Source organism: Xenopus laevis, chromosome 8L, assembly GCF_017654675.1.
Source record: "Xenopus laevis strain J_2021 chromosome 8L, Xenopus_laevis_v10.1, whole genome shotgun sequence".
Taxonomy (NCBI): domain Eukaryota; kingdom Metazoa; phylum Chordata; class Amphibia; order Anura; family Pipidae; genus Xenopus; species Xenopus laevis.
In genome coordinates, this window is record NC_054385.1 from 105795863 (window position 1) to 105812516 (window position 16654).

The 16654-nt window shown below is 40.2% G+C and overlaps 1 protein-coding gene across 1 annotated transcript in view; it reads left to right on the forward strand.

The window, feature by feature from the left end:
* The window catches only part of coch.L (cochlin L homeolog), a 41315-nt gene extending 26637 nt beyond the window's left edge, over positions 1-14678 (forward strand). The window contains exons 4-12 of the mRNA XM_018231184.2: positions 904-1060; positions 4077-4210; positions 7832-7891; positions 8448-8492; positions 10501-10648; positions 10734-10837; positions 11547-11773; positions 12453-12969; positions 14331-14678. Of these exons, the coding sequence (XP_018086673.1) occupies positions 904-1060; positions 4077-4210; positions 7832-7891; positions 8448-8492; positions 10501-10648; positions 10734-10837; positions 11547-11773; positions 12453-12969; positions 14331-14506 (1568 nt within the window). The 3' untranslated portion in view covers positions 14507-14678. The remainder of the gene's footprint in view (positions 1-903; positions 1061-4076; positions 4211-7831; positions 7892-8447; positions 8493-10500; positions 10649-10733; positions 10838-11546; positions 11774-12452; positions 12970-14330) is intronic.
* The last annotated feature ends 1976 nt before the right edge of the window (positions 14679-16654 follow it).

The window sequence follows — 16654 nt, forward strand, 5'->3', positions numbered from 1 at the left end:
AGAATAAACAGTGTGACAAATAACAACAACGCAATACAATTGCACAACAAAAGTAAACACCATCATTAAGCTTTTTGCTTTTGAAAAGCTCACTGCAAATAATGTATTTTTTATTATATATTTGTTACTGTTTTTCTAAATTATTAGATTTGAAATGTTTCCTTTTTTTAGTCTCTCGTGTTTCCCAGTAGCCGCCCTAGAAATGAAACCTTTCCCACTTGTCACTATGTGCCCCTCTTGGGTTAATGAAGTAAAAATTGGAATAAACCAAGGGTCATTAACGCATCTAGCCGCAGTTGTGCTAAAATGGATGTGAATGTTTCACATACTGATGCCATTCTGCTACGGTACTTGTGCCTAAACAGATATAGTTGTGCTAAGTGCTTCTGTCCTTCCTTTTCTGCGGAATTGTGCACAAGTGTGCCTATTGACACTGGGTGCTAGTACCACCCCACCCTATACATGACCCAATCTCTGATCATAGGTGCATGCAGTTGTGTTAGTATTAACACAATGGGCCCAGTACAGCTGCAATTACAAAGGGGGAGGGGGATCGTCTTTAACTTGTTGTAGGTAAGAGTTTTGGACACATTGATGGATGCAAATTGGCACCTGTTAAAATGTTATTCTGTTAGCACTTGCACCTACCTGTTCCTGTAAATGGGTGCACTGCTCCCTCGTAGTTTCGCTAAAATTAGAGCATAAGGTGCATGTGTGACAGCAACAGTTCAATGATTTGCACATTATGGGTAATTAGCATAGAAATTTTCACCAGTTTTTTCTTGGCTTTGCACTTTGTCCCACTTTGAACCCTATAATTTTAATGTGCATACAGGTAGGTTGGTTTAAACGTGCTTATTTGTCATTGCCGTTAGATGAATGACATATCTTGGTCCCTTTCAGCTTCGATTCCTGTCACCTGCTCTATGAGAGCACTGGATCTAAAGAAAGAGTTGGTTCAGGTCCTTTGCCCACCTGGATGTGCTGAGCAACAGTTGTCGGTCTATGGAGACGGGATTTATGCAGCTGTTTCCAGCATTTGTGGAGCAGCCCTACACAGGTACCTGGGAGACATGCCAGTGATTTTAATTGCTTAGGTCTTATATGATGCATTTTGGGAAAGGCTCAGATTGGGGGATTTTTTGGAGATGTCACAGGTTGGTTGCAGTAGTAAAGGTGCAATAAAAATATAGGTTTGTATGTAGGGTGATAGGGATTCATTATTTCTATTGATGTACCGTAGTGATACAATCGAATCAAAGATGGGGAAAATACTATATTATATATTAGACAAAAAGGCTAAACCTCAAAGTTTGCCAGTAACCCTAGCAATCAGTAAGATAGAGAAAAGTTTACTATATAGTTTATTTGCCCAGTTGCAATAACCCATAGCAACCAATCAGCAGGCAGAATTTATTGGCCACCTGTTTAAAAGCAAACATTTTATTGGTTGCTTTGGTTTATTGCTCCTGAGCTAATTTAATGCCTTTTATTGCATATGGGGGTAAGATTATTAAAAAGGTAAGTGTGGAGCAACTGCAAGGGATTAGTACATAAAAAAAAAGACACCAAATAAGACTTTGCGTTTAGCTCCTCTCTATGTTTCTGTGATCTTTTTGAACATTGTGTCTGCAACTGCATTTTAATCTACTGCAATAGTGTTTGGATCTGACCAATGGCATATATTGGAGACATTCTTGGTGCTGGTTGGAGAGAGAGATCTCCCATGTTCAAAGCTGAGGGGTGGCCTCTGGAAAGGTAGTGGGTTGTGGCAGAATATTAGTTGCACTCATAGTAATAAAAGTCCAAAATTCTGTGTAAAGTGTAACATGGTGCTCAATCTGGAAACTCTGCTGCTCAAAAGTTTCATAAGTCTGCTGTATATATATCAGGAAAAGTCAGACGGCACTCACAACAGCAATTGTGCTGGATCCTGGCGTTCCTACCCCCTTTTCTCAAGAGCAAATAAAGCAATATTGTGAGTGCCTTTTCCTGAAATATATTAGTTAGTTCAACCTGCATCTATTTTACTTGCTGATTAATCATGGAGCTTGTGGCTTATATTAATTGGTACATTTTTAATTTTAATGTTTCATGAACAATCCTAAAATGGAGGTGTGTTTTTTACAAGAGTGTATATCAGAAAGCCTTGCTGTAAATGAGGGCTGCATAGATGATTATTGGCACTGGAAATGTTCTTTTACCAAGTTCTTCTCTCCCCAGGACATTGTGCTATGCTTGTGCAGCTCCCCAACACTTTTAACTCTTCATGTAACTCATGAGTAAAAAATGTTGGTAACCCCTGGTATTAAGGCAACACAAACAAAACATTGTTTCAAAAACTACTACTCTAGATCTACACCTAATAGTGAATCTCTCTTTTCTTATACACCGATATTCATTTAAAGGCTTGTCGGCTTTGAGTCCTTGTTCTGCTTTGTGCTGTTGGACCACCTGGCTACAATTTCAGCAATGAACGCTCTAATCAGCACTGGAGCACTCACATCCATCACCTAATATTTAAGTCCCATGTATTTCTACATTTCCAGCCATGCTCATAGATGTGCAGGCATTGGCTAAGTCTTGGAAGATTCGCTATTTGATTGAATGTAAAATTTATGGTTCATCCCTAGCCTAAATATTACAGAACAAAAGCAAAGTGGTGGTGCTCCAGAGCAGGGCCGGGCCAAGGGGTAAGCAGAGTAGGCACGTGCCTAGGGCACAAAGCTTGGGGGGCGCCAGGCACATACCTCCTCTGTCGCCAACCCCCAGTCTGTCCCCTCTGTGTCCATCTCTCTCTGCTTTTTTCTTCTTTTTGCACTCCTGTGCATGCACGCACGTTCATGGCAATTTGCATATGTTTGCACCAATTCGTGCATGTGAGCAACACCGTGCACATGCGCACTCGCGCTAAGCAGGCACCGCGTCCTGGCTGGCTTGCCTAGGGTGCCTATGCGTTGCGGCCCGGCCCTGCTCAAGAGCTTACAATCAAGAAAGAGGGGTAACGGTAAACTTACAGATATATAAGGGAAAGTAGTAGGTGCTGAAGAATGACCACGTTAAAGATAAAAACAAAAACTGTGGTACCGTGTTAGCCAGTAGCAAAAATAACAAATTAAAAAACAAACAAATACAAAAAGTATTGTAGAAGTGATACCTATATTGGCTGACAATAAAAATACATTGCAAGCTTTTGGAGCACCAAGGCCCCTTTGTCAGGTATGTTAATTTTGCTACTGGCTAAAACGGTACCACAGTTTTTGTTTTGTGCTTAACATGGAAGATACCACAATGTACCGTATACAAATGAGACTTAAAACTCTGCTGCAGAAACTGGCATAACTGGACAGCGACATTTTCTTTTTAACAAAGTGCAAAAAAGAAAACCTGATTCCAAAAGGACTTCAAGTCACAAAATCCTACTTGGAATACTCAGAACTGCTGATAGGTATTTTGCCTGACGAAGGGGCCTTGGTGCTCCGAAAGCTTGCAATGTATTTTTATTGTTAGCCAATATAGGTATCACTTCTACAATACTTTTTGTATTTGTTTTTTTTTTTATTTGTTATTCACGTAAAAGATGAAACTATACATAGTGCAGCCAGGGGATTAAACCCTCCCTAGCCCTGAGAGTGGGGAACTTTATTGTGTTTTCCAATAGACAGAGATGCAAAAGGTGCTCAGGCCATTGTCTTTCTTAGGGACCCTTCCAAGTTGTATTCTTTGGACCAATACTAGTGATATAAAAGGTAGGGATTCAATTGATTCAGTTGGTACAAGAGGAAGCAGGCAGGATTTCGCCAGACAAGTTTATATGGAGCAAGAATGGATATCCAGTTACAAAGTAATTGAAATGTATTTTTAAAACTCTGTTCTTTTAAATGTAAATGTATATGTGGTACATTGGTTTCTGCTTATATGATGTCATAGCACATTAAAATGCCTTCTGATTGACTGATTGAGACAAGCTTAGATGTCATAATTAAGGTCTTGGTGGTCAGTGGGTTCGTAAGGTCCAGCAAAGTCAGATTACATTTTGTGGTTAGTAGTCTCAGTGCCTGTTGTTTTCCTGGCAGGGGTGTGCTCCCCAAAAATGGAGGAATGATAAATGTCCATAGACTCCCTGGACAACAAGATTACCCAGCCTCCTCTGCAAACGGAATTCAGTCCCAGAGCCTCAGCAGGTGGACATCATCCTTCTCTGTATCCAGTAAGTAAGTGACAAGGACAGAGGCATCACACAGAACGTTTTTGGTGAGGTTTGTGCTATAAAGGAGAGGGTGTAATTAAACTAGACTCTTCACAGCTACTTTTGAAATCATAACAGTATTATTCTGTGCTGGGGGTCTTATTTATCTGAATATTCATATGAGTGGGTGCAGCAGAATAACAGATAAAGCAAATTCCAAACACTGAAATATAATCAATTACGTATCATTTTAAGCTTCTTCCTCACTGCCTTGTACTTCATAGCTGCCCAGGTGCTGGCCAATCTTAGTGACTTCTATTCACCCAACAGTTTACAGCAGGGGATTTTGTCCTAAATAAATTAAAGTTCAGTACCATTCTGTACCACCAAGACATCAGTAATAAACAAACCTTTACCCCTTTGATTAAGGTTCTTAATGTAATAGGTGCTATTTATATAAGTCTGGGTGTTTTTGCATAAATGGTGCATATTGTATTGGACACTTGATGAAGGGCCCCTTTAATACAGGTATACAGTGTATATTATAAATACAGCATATAAAATCACTACTTGGAATAAATCATTCCTGGACCAACACTTCCCTTCGCGACGTGGTGTCTTTTTATTTTTTTGAAATGTCAGAATTTGGTATCATTTGTACGTAAAATAAAAAGTCCAGGAATTACTTATTCCAAGTTGTGATTGTATATTTGAGATTGACAGCACACCTCGCAAGTTACCTAATCAGAGTGCAGGCGCTTAAAGGAGAAGGAAAGGTTAAAACTAAGTAAGCCTTATCAGAAATGTCCATCTAAATATACCAGGAAACCCCCAAAGTAATGCTGCTCTGAGTCCCCTGTCAAAAGAAACACTGCATTTCTTTCCTTCTATTGTGTACACATGGACTTCTGTATCAGACTTCCTGCCTTCAGCTTAAACCTCATTGCCCTGGGCAAGAGCATGCTCAGTTTGCTCCTCTCCCCCCATCCCTCCCTTCTCTACTGTAATCTGAGCCCAGAGCAGGGAGAGACTCATGCAGGAAGTGATGTCACACCATGTTAATACTGCAGCTCCTATTCTAAACAAACAGAGAGTTTCTAGAGCTTTTTACTCAGGTATGGTAAAACATTCTACAGAATAAATATAGCATTCTAGCTTGTACTATTGCAGCTAATCTATTGGCAATAAAATGCCTCCATAGCTTTCCTTCTCCTGGACTTTTGTATATATATATATATTTGTAAATAATATTTTTGCCCTGTGTTACCTTTTTACTGATAAAAAGAAATCATTTACAGAGAAGGAATATTAAATATAGCCTAAGAAATTAAAAAGTATCTGAGCTGCCACAGTTTGGATTTCCTGGTGGGTGTGAGACGTGAGCAGAGGTCCTGTCTGTAAAGTCACCAGTATAATAGGATGAAATTATCCCCCAACTGTAAATGTCCTTAGAATTTACAGCAGAGGTTACATTATATCATGAATATGATCTGTACAGAAGCCTGGGCAGGAAGCAGCTTTAGGTTTATTAATGGCTTCACTATTAACTGCTAAGCTCATTTCACATTATAAAATGTATACGTCTGTGATGCTCTGAGCTATTAAACAAGTTCTGTGAAAGCTCATGCATGTTACCTTTGTGACACCTAGTGGGTATAAACTGAATATACACAGTGGCTTTTTTCTATTTGGTGTAATGACATCGAGCCTGTATTTTTTTTAAGCATTGCTCGATATATGTTTCATTAAAAAGCAGCTATTAAAGTATGTGGAGACCTATTTATCAGAATTCCAATTTGTACATTTTTAGAGTTCTTTTTTAATTCGAAAAAAACCTCAAAATTTTACCAAACCTGACATTTCACTTATTTATAAAAAATGCATCGAATTTGTACCTTGCTCATAATTTTCAATGGGTCTACCAATTCACAAAATAATTTGAAAGGTTGGAAAAACTTAATTGAAAAAATTGCTTTGATTATGCCGAACACAACTCCCACTGACTTGCGCATGAACGCGGCAGCTTTAATATTTTTAAGATTTAAAATCAAGTTTTGGTACTTGACAATTCTCTAGAATTCGAGTTTTTGAAATTTAATTTAAATTTGTGAGTTTTAGATAAAAAGAAACTTGAAATTTTGGTTAAAAATTTGAATTTAAATGATTATAAATTAGCCCCTTAGTATCTGTGCTTTGGCAAGACTTTTCAGTAATGAGTAAAACACTAAAAGAGTCATTTACAAAGACCCCCAACACCAGTGCAACTGGGTGGGGTTAGGGGATGGGTAGGCGATAGTGTTTTCAGGAGGGCTGTCTGGGTCAATACTGCCTGCCCGGTTTTCCTAATTTGGAAAAACAGGCAGGATTCCCTAAGATTGATGCGACGATCATCTATAGCTACGCCCACCGTCCCGCCGTTGCAACATAACTACCCCGCCCACAACATCACTGCCATGCAGTCCGCCCCCCACCCGGCATTACCAGCGGAGAAAGGTGGCAACCCTAATAGGCAGGGAATGCAGACAGAACCTTATTCATGGGATCGGCGGCTGAAATGGAGTGCAATTCAATCAGCATGCAGGGCAAGGTGAAAAGTGCAAAAAAAATGTCAAACAGTACCTTTTTTTGCACTTTGTACTGTACCTTGCACGTTGTAAACAACCCCTTATGTATTCAGTAGGATTGTAATTCTGGTTTAATAACCTTGAAGGGATTAGAGGATAGGTATTCTCAAAGAATTATTCCTGACCATCTGGAAGAATATTATGTATCAGTCCTACGCATTTTTTTAACAAGAAACGAGGCCGAGATCATTTATAAAGATATATTTACACATTATGAATCATACCCTAATAGAAATTGACATCTCAATATCTTCCAAATATTGCCATTTGCTGCCTTATCTTTTTTATTATTCTCTGCATATGATTGGATCAAAATGAAAGAATTCAGCATTCATATGCAGAGAATACCGAAAGCGAAGGAAGCTATGTCTCCATATAACATAATAATATGATTAACTAGAGGAAAAAAAATTATTTATTGCATCCATAGCCTTACACGTTTCATGTTAACAAACTTAATCATAGGCTATGATTAAGTGTTTGTTAGCATGAAATGCGTAAGGCTATGGATACAATAAATTATTTTTCACTTTGAAAACCTTTGCCTGGTGGAAGTTTGCCTGCTTTAAAGAAATTTAAGTGCTGCACTATAGAACTGCTTTCTGACAGGCTGTTGTTTCTCCTACTCAATGTAACTGAAGGAGTCGCAGTAACCGAAGTTTAGCAGAACACAAGTCACATGACTGTGGGCACCTGGAAAACTGACAATATGTCTAGCCCCATGTCAGATTTCAAAATTAAAAATCTTTTGAAAAATCGATTTTAGTGCAGAATTCTGCTGGAGCAGCACTATTATCTGATGCATTTTGAAAAAATAACATGTGTCCAATGACAGTATTCCTTTAATAAAGGATACACAACTAATAACACAACATTTCTTTGTTAGGCTTAAAAAGTAATACTGTGTGCACTGGACAAGCAATGGGACTAAGACCTAATCTATGATCTCTCTAAGAGAAAGAAAGTCATGTTAATATTTACTAGTTGATCTAACTAACAAATTGTGTGTTACTTGCAGAAGCCGTAAGTCAAGGGCTGGAGGTTTCAGGAAAACCGGTGGCCAGTCAGGTCGCTTCAAGTAAGTGAGAATAGGGACAAAGCACAAAGTCTTTATTTGTATAGCACCAACACATCTATGCAGTTATTTGCAGAGATTAGACATCAGTCCCTACCACAGTAGAGTTTACAATCTAAGGTCCATATCACATTCACACACAGTAGGTTAAATTTTATTAGAAGCCAATTTACCTGTCTGTAGTTTTTTGGAGTGTGGGAGGAAAACAAGAGTACTCAGAGGTAATCTATACACATGCATTGCAGATGGAGTCAACCCTAGGACCCCAGTACTGCAAGACAGCAATGCTTCCCAGTGCCCCATTGTGCTTAAAGGGGTTCTTCACCTTTAAATGAACTTTAAGTATGAGGTAGAGAGTGATATTCTGAGACAATTTGCAATTGGTCTTCATATGCAATAGCACCTTGGGAGCTGCATCACTTGATCTACATGGGTTGATGCCACTGCTATAAGAATTGAGTGTCCATTTAGCAGATAGATCCAAAGTCCAAAAATGATTTTTAATTTGAGGAAAATGTCTTTGTTTTTAGTTTCATTCTCCTCTTCTCCATTTGTGCAGCCAAGCGGCTAAAGAAGACTCCACAGAAGTTAACTGGCAACAAAGGTAAAGTGCAACTTCCACTAGAATAACATGGGTTATAGGTAACACAACTTTTATATTAAAGAGGAGGAAACGGATGAATATTTTAATAATAAGTGGCAGTGCACACAGCTGTTCTCCACCCTATACAGTTTTAGGGTGTGAACTTGGGGTGCTATGGCAAACAGGGATTGTTTGTCCATAAATTGCAAAATATTTAAGTTGCCCAACTCGGTCAAAGTCATCCCATATCTGGCCAGTCCTATGCTCAATTTTCATCTGATTCATTAAGAATTCAATTGCTTAATTATACATTTTACAAAGGGACTAAGTTTTACCTGCAACTTACTAGCTGCTTTCAAAGTAAAACTCCCAAACTTGGCTGCCCTTTTATTAGACACCAGTGGAATCACCTGACTATAACTGGGAAGGGTGGGAGCTACAACATAGAGCTGGTCACTGCTCCTGTATAAATATAACAAACAAGGGAAAGTTGTGCTCACCACTCATTTTTAAACCATAAAGCGGGGGTGCAATGAGGCTGTGACCACAAAATACATATAGACAAATACAATAGATCCTCTGCACTCAACTCATTATCAATATATTAAGGACATTAAGACCTTAATATGGATCAATTAGCGGTTAGGCAGTTTAAAAAAAAATAAAAGGTTGAACTTGATGGACATCTGTCTTATTTCAACCTAACTTACTATGATACTATGAAACATTTTGTGCCTTAAGCTACTGAAAAATGCCTTACCCTTTAAACAAAACAGGGATTGTTTGTCCATATACTGCAATATATTTAAGCTGGCCAACTACGTCAAAGGGTTGCCTGGAGTGGCCAGTCCTACATTCAACTTTCATGTGATTCATTAAGAATTCTATTGCTTCATTATATATATTACACAGGGACTACGTTTTTTACCCGCAATTTACTTGCTGCTTTCAAGGCCACTACTGTGATCACCTGACTATAGTTGGAAAGTGTGGGAGCTGCAACATGGAGCTGGCAATGGCTCCTGTCTAAATTATAACAAACAAGGCTAGTTGTGCTTACCAATAATCTTTAAAAAGATTAAACGCAATGAGGCTGACCACAAGATTCAAGAGGTCCTCTGCACTCAACCCATTATCAATATATTAAGGACATTGAAAAATTTTCCCCCAAATGTAATAAAATGCACTAAGTTTGCCCAGGAGCAGTAACCTGTAGCAACCAATAAGATGGCTGCTTTTAAACAGGTGACCAATAAATGCTACCTGCTGTTTGGTTGCTATGAGTTACTGCCCATGGGCAAACTTAGTGCCTTTTACTACATAACCCCTTATGTGCCTTAGGCTACTTTCAATGCCTTACCCTGTAAAAGGGCAACAGGGGTTGTAGCCATTTAATACTTTGAGGACTGAAGACAAATGACGATGCAGGGGTACATTGACCCAGGGTTGTCAAGATGAGTCTAGGGTGGGTATAAACTATTTTTGAGTTGACTGACATGAGCTGAAGTATAAAGCCTGGTGAATAAGTTTGAAAGGTTTGCTTATATTAAAGATTGTAGCAAGTATTTTGGCATCAATGTTCATATGTCACAATAAGAGCAACTGAGCTCTAGGAACAACTTTAGATAAAAACAGTGAATGATCTTTTGAAAATTCACATTCTGATGATGTTGCAGTTGTCTACACCTTACTTTTCACTCTTTGTAACTTTGAGCAGTGAACGACCACATCCCACCACGTGTTCCAGCAATGTAGTCACAGTCATGTGCTCCACATCACGTGAGAGTTGTGCCTGACAGTCAAGGGCAGAAAGAAGGGGAGAAGGATGGTTTTCACCTTTCATCTCGACCCCGTTTTGTAATGACCCTCAGAAGTTTATCTAATTCCTTCTAAGAAGTTGTTATCGGTCAATTATAACCTTTCCTAATCCACCATTGTCTTATGCTGACTTCCCACAACATTTCTAACCATTGCCCAGTGATCTCAAGTTGTGTTAGGCATTCACCTCTTCTCCGGCTCATCTTTTCAGACTGTAAAGCAGAAATTGCCTTCGTTATTGACGGCAGCAACAACATTGGGCAGCGTCGCTTTAACCTACAGAAAAATTTTGTGGCCAGAGTGTCCATGTTGCTGGGCATTGGCACAGACGGTCCCCACGTGGGAGTCGTTCAGGCAAGGTAATGAGAGTTAGAAGAAGAGAACACCTGAGACTGAATGGATATACCATACAAACAATTGTTTTTATCTGTTCCTTCCCAACAGTGAAGTGCCCAAGACTGAGTTCCTTCTGAAGAACTTTACAGCCCCTCGGGACGTTCAGTTTGCTGTGAAAGAGATTAGCTTTAGAGGGGGCAACTCCAATACAGGTAAATGTAATTACATATATATGGGTATCTAGTAGGAGATATACTTCAGATGCAGGGAATCTTCACTTTCTTTGTTGGTACTGTGTTTGTTTATCCTCCACTGATGAAAGGCTCAGTGTATTTTAGACCCACTGTATAGGTTCTGCGCTATTACTTTTACTGGATATTGTAAATTGCCCAAAGGAGATCAGTTGGGATTTTTCTCAAAACTGTAGAATGTTTAGTCCTGAGGACCCTTAGCAGCCAATGAGTTCACTTATAGGGTTTGTTGAACAGCCATTATGTGTGTATATCATTTAGGCTAAGGCCACACTAGGCGATAGCGCCGCGATTTGACTCGCGGCGACTTTTCGCCGCGACTTTTAAGCCGCAATCGCTGGGGAAACTTTTGCGCTGGCGTCTATGGGGAATCACGAAAAATCGCCAGCGTAAAAACACACACGGCGATCTTTTCTCTACTGTCGCTCGAAATTGCCTCGCTAGGCGATTTCGAGCGACAATAGAAAAAAGATCGCCGCGTGTGTTTTTACGCTGGCGATTTTTCGCGATTCCCCATAGACGCCAGCGCAAAAGTTTCCCCAGCGATTGCGGCTTAAAAGTCGCGGCGAAAAGTCGCCGCGAGTCAAATCGCGGCGCTATAGCCTAGTGTGGCCTTAGCCTTATATGCATTTCTGGAAAATAGGGTGACTTTCTCTTTTCCCCTCTTCAGGCAAAGCTATAAAACACACAGCACAAAACTTTTTCACTACTGCTAATGGGGTCCGGAAGGGCATTCCAAAGGTCATGGTGGTGTTTATAGATGGCTGGCCCTCTGATAACATTGAGGAGGCAGGAATCGTGGCCCGAGAGTTTGGCATCAATGTCTTCATTGTGTCGGTGGCACCTCCAGCCGCAGAAGAACTGGGCATGGTGCAGGACATAGCTTTTATAGACAAGGTAACAATGACTGCAGAATGTTCTGGTTATTGTCTGCCATGCATGGTTTCTATGATTTAAACTACATGCATAAAATGCAATCTCCTACTAACTGGTCTTCCTGACTTCCATCTCTCTCCCCTCCAATCAATCTTAAACTCTGCTCTGTGCTCTCTCCTAAAAGGGAACCTGCTCAACCCCAACTAAAATCCTTAGCATGGCTGCCTATTAAGCAAAGGACAGAATATAAAACCCTTCTACTAACATTCAAAGCCCTTCACTCCTCTGCTCCTCACTTTTCTTCTCTTGTCTCCTGGTTGTCTTCTCCGCTCCTCTCAGAGGCACCTTCTCTTCACACCATCCCCATCCACTGCCACTTCTTGTCTCAAACCCTTGTATCTTGCTGCTTCTTACCTCTGGAATTCCATCCCTGAATTCCTCCGTAAGATTGCTCTAAATCTCTTCAAGAAAAAACTAAGAGTCTACCTTTTGTAACACTAGAACATTAGCCTTGTCCTGGGCCTACTGACTATGCCTTACCTTTGTCTTACCTGTATGTTAGCCTCCCATCCACTTGACTGTAAGCTCTATGGGGCAGGGACCTCCTTTCCACTATGTCTCTTACCCATAGCACTTAAGCTCTTTGTCCTGGTTTATATGAATGAGACATATAATTATCCAATGCCTTCCATCCCTCTAGGCAGTATGCAGAAACAGCAGCTACTTCTCCTACCATGTTCCAGGTTGGTTTGGCACTGCCAAGCATGCAAAGCCGCTGATGCAGAAGTTGTGCTCCCACGAGCATCTCCTTTGCAGTAAGACTTGCTACAACTCTGTCAACATTGGCTTCCTCATCGATGGCTCCAGCAGCGTCGGGGACCTGAACTTCCGCATGATGCTCGATTTCATGGCCGACGTGGTGCGAGCCTTTGAAGTATCAGATGTTGGTACAAAAGTAGGGGCCGTCCAGTTCACCTATGACCAACGCCTGGAATTTGGTCTTAATGATCACTCCAACAAAGACGACGTGCTGAATGCTCTCAGAAACATCCGCTACATGAGTGGTGGTACTGCAACTGGGGATGCCATCAACTTTGCTGTGCGTAATCTCTTTCAGCCAACAAAGGATGGGCATAACAAGAACTTCCTGATCATCATCACTGATGGGCAGTCGTATGATGACGTAAGGGGCCCGGCCAGCTCAGCACACACATCAGGTAAACTGGTTGTCCTTATGCACTTTTCTATTTTATACACAAGACAAGGAAAGTTATATATGTTTGCCTGTTGTCCCAACTTGCTTCAAGTTGGGGCAACAGGGGTTGATAATCAGGGGTGTAACTACAGAGGAAGCAGACCAGGAGGTATAGGGGCCCCATGAACCCTATTTAATGAGCAATTTCAACAAATATTGGTAAAACAGGTCAACCTATTAATATGTTTGTTGTCCTAAAATGAATCTGCTGTGGGGCCCAGTGTAGATAAGATTGTCATGTTCTAGTGGTGCCGGAAACTTGCCCTGCTCCAAGTTACTGACAAACAGACTTGAAATTTGGAGAAAGTAGTTGAGAATATACAGTAGTTCATTGGTGCCATATCTGTATTCAGCAACATTCATCCTATACCAAAAAGGGTTGTTCACCTTTAAATAAATATTGATTTATGATGCAGAGAGTTTCATTTTTTATCATTTGTGTTTTTTTTAGTTATTTAGCTTTTTATTCAGCAGCTCTCCAGTTTGCAATTTCAGCAGTCTGGTTGCTAGGGTCTAAATTTACCCTAGCAACCATGCAGTGATTTGAATAAGAGAATTTGATTTGAATAAGAGACTGGACTATGAATAGGAAGATGAGTAATAAAAAGTAGCAATAACAATACATTTGTAGCCTTACAGAGCATTTGTTTTTAGATGGGGGTCTAGAACTGGCCATTCTATAATTTATTAAAGTTAACTTAAAAGTCCTTTAAGGGCAGAGACACACGCTACGATTCGGGGAGATAAGTCGCCCAGCGATAAATCTCTTCTTTGGAGTGACTAATCTCCCCGAACTGCCTCACGAGGAAACTTCGGAGAAGGAATCGCTCTGAGTGCTATCCTGTCGGCGATTTACATTCTAGCCGGCGGGAAGGCAGGGGAGGCAATTTGGGGAGATTAGTTGCCTGAATAAGAGGAGATTTGTTGCCGGGCGACTAATCTCCCCGAATCGCAGCATGTGTCTCTGCCCTAATAAGGAGATAACAAAAACTTTTAGGGTAGGATTACATGGACATTTGGGCGCGATCCGACACGCTGTGACAAAACACATGCGACAGAAATAAGGTAAGGGATAGAAATGTCAGATGAAGTCGCATCATTGATCTGACGCGGCACGACTTCATCCGACATTTCTATCTCTTACCTAATTTCTGTCGTAGTGCGTCGGATCATGCCGAAAACGTTCATGTAGTCCTACCCTTAAGTAGCAGTTTATTATCCCTAAGTAGAGAAGAAAAGAGTGGAGCGTTTAGATCATTAACCCTTCGGGACACTACAGTGCGAGTTTATGGTGAATATTAACTGCCCTTTATGTACTTACAGGTGTGACGGTTTTCTCCGTGGGTGTAGCATGGGCACCGATGGAAGACTTGAAGGACATGGCATCTGAACCGAAAAACTCCCACACCTTCTTCACCAGGGAATTCCCTGGGCTGGAACAAATCACTTCAGACTTGATCCGTGGGATCTGCAGAGACTACCTGGACTCACACAAGTGAGGAAAGCCAGCAACCCCCCCCCCTGAGAGGAATGAGAGGAGCTTATAGACAGTGAGACCTCTCATTAATGGGTTAACCTGATACATCCAGTGCCTATACTCATCCGCTACAGGGACGTTAGGGCTGCACTTACCATTGCCTATTTGATCTGAGATTCTGTTAAATATTAATATTTGTTTTGTTTGTCATTAGGATTCTCCTATTTGGTTTAGGTATGGTAGACTTCGACTTCTACTACAGCTATTCCAAATATCATGCCAACTAGTTGCCAGCACCAAACATCACTGGGCTTCCTCCCTACAAATGGGCACAGTATATTATGTATATTTTTATAAAATGTATAAAACTGGGTGGCATGTGAAATGTGCACCTTTATTTTTGGTTTCTTTGCCATTATTGCTATTTACAACATTTTCTGTAGCTCTTTCCCCCCCCGGCTTGATGCGAAGTCCCAGACTAGACGCTATTATTCATTAGCTGCTTCAATTCTCCAAACTATTTCCTTATGACAAATTGAGCCAAACCCACCAGCAGAAAAATCCCCTCCCACCACGCAAAGGATATTCACATGTAAATGAGACGCCAGCATGGGGAGAACCCATTTATTAAAGGATACTTGTACTGTATTAAGACTTCTATATTGCCCTGTAAATATTATTTTCCACTTGTGATGCTGTAAGCATGAACATCTCATAACAGAATTAAAGGGGTAGTTCACCTTTAAGTTAACTTTTAGTATGTTATAGAATGGCTAATGCTCAGCAACTTTTCAACTGGTCTTCATTTTTTGTTTTTTATAGTTTTTGAATTATTTGCTATGTCCAACTTTCAAATGGGGGTCACTGACCCCAGCTAAAAAAAACAAATTCTCTGCAAGGCTACAAATGTATGGTTATTGCTACTTTTTATTACTCCTCTTTCTATTCAGGCCTCTCCTATTCATATTCCAGTATTTTATTCAAATCTATGTATGGTTGCTAGGGTAATCTGGACCCTAGCAATTGGATAGCCGAAATCGCAAACTGGAGAGCTGCTGAATAAAAAGCTAAATAACTCAAAAACCACAAATAATAAAAAATGAAAACCAATTGCAAATTATCTCAGAATATCCCTCTCTACGTCATACTAATTTAAAGGTAAACAACCCCTTTAATCCACCCAGTGTTTAAATTTAAATTTTATTTTAAAGTGGATATAAGAAAGGAATGTATATTCATGGAGAAGGAAGCTGGTTCAGTAACCCTGGCCCTGTACATAGTGATTTATTTGTAACTGCCCTAAAACTTCACTTTACTTATTAGATATAAAGATGCCATGGGGCACATTTACCTAGGGTCGAATATCGAGGGTTAATTAATTAATTAACCCTCGATATTCGACCGTCAAAAGATATTCGAAGTCGAAGGATTTACCGATATTCCTACGATCGAACGATCGAAGGAATAATTGTTCGATCGAACGATAAAATTCGATTAGAAGGATTTTAATCCATCGATATTCCTTCGATCAGAAAATTGTTGTTCCCCATAGGCTAACATTGGCCTCGGTAGGTTTTAGGTGGCGAACTAGGGGGTCGAAGAATTTTTTAAAGAGACAGTACTTCAACTATTGAATGGTCGAATAGTCGAACGATTTTTAGTTCGAATCGTTCGATTTGAAGGTCGTAGTCGAAGGTCGAAGTAGTCCATTCGATGGTCGTAGTTGCCATATTCGACCATTCGAAATTCGAACTATTTTTCTCTATTCCTTCACTCGAGCTAAGTAAATGGGCCCCCATGAGTATAAGGGATTCTAAGGATCCAGTGGATTCCCAAGGCATCTGTGATGTGCCACATTCAATAAGGCTGGGGGACATAAGGCTGTGATAGAAAAGTTATTGAAGTCTAAGGGTATATCTTTTATTATAAAAAAAAAAAAAAGCCGTAAGCAAGTGGTCATTATTTGCCTCTCTCTCTCTTGCTCTAAGCGTTTTATTATAGTATTTACTTTCTGAAATTATTGGGTTCATCAAAACAGACAAATGAATATAAATTGTGCATATCTGGCTGCCAGTGTGACCCCCCCCCATGTGGAACACTCTCACTAATGTATCTAAAGATAAAACCGGAATATCCTAAGATGTTAGCTATGTATTCAACATCTGTTCCA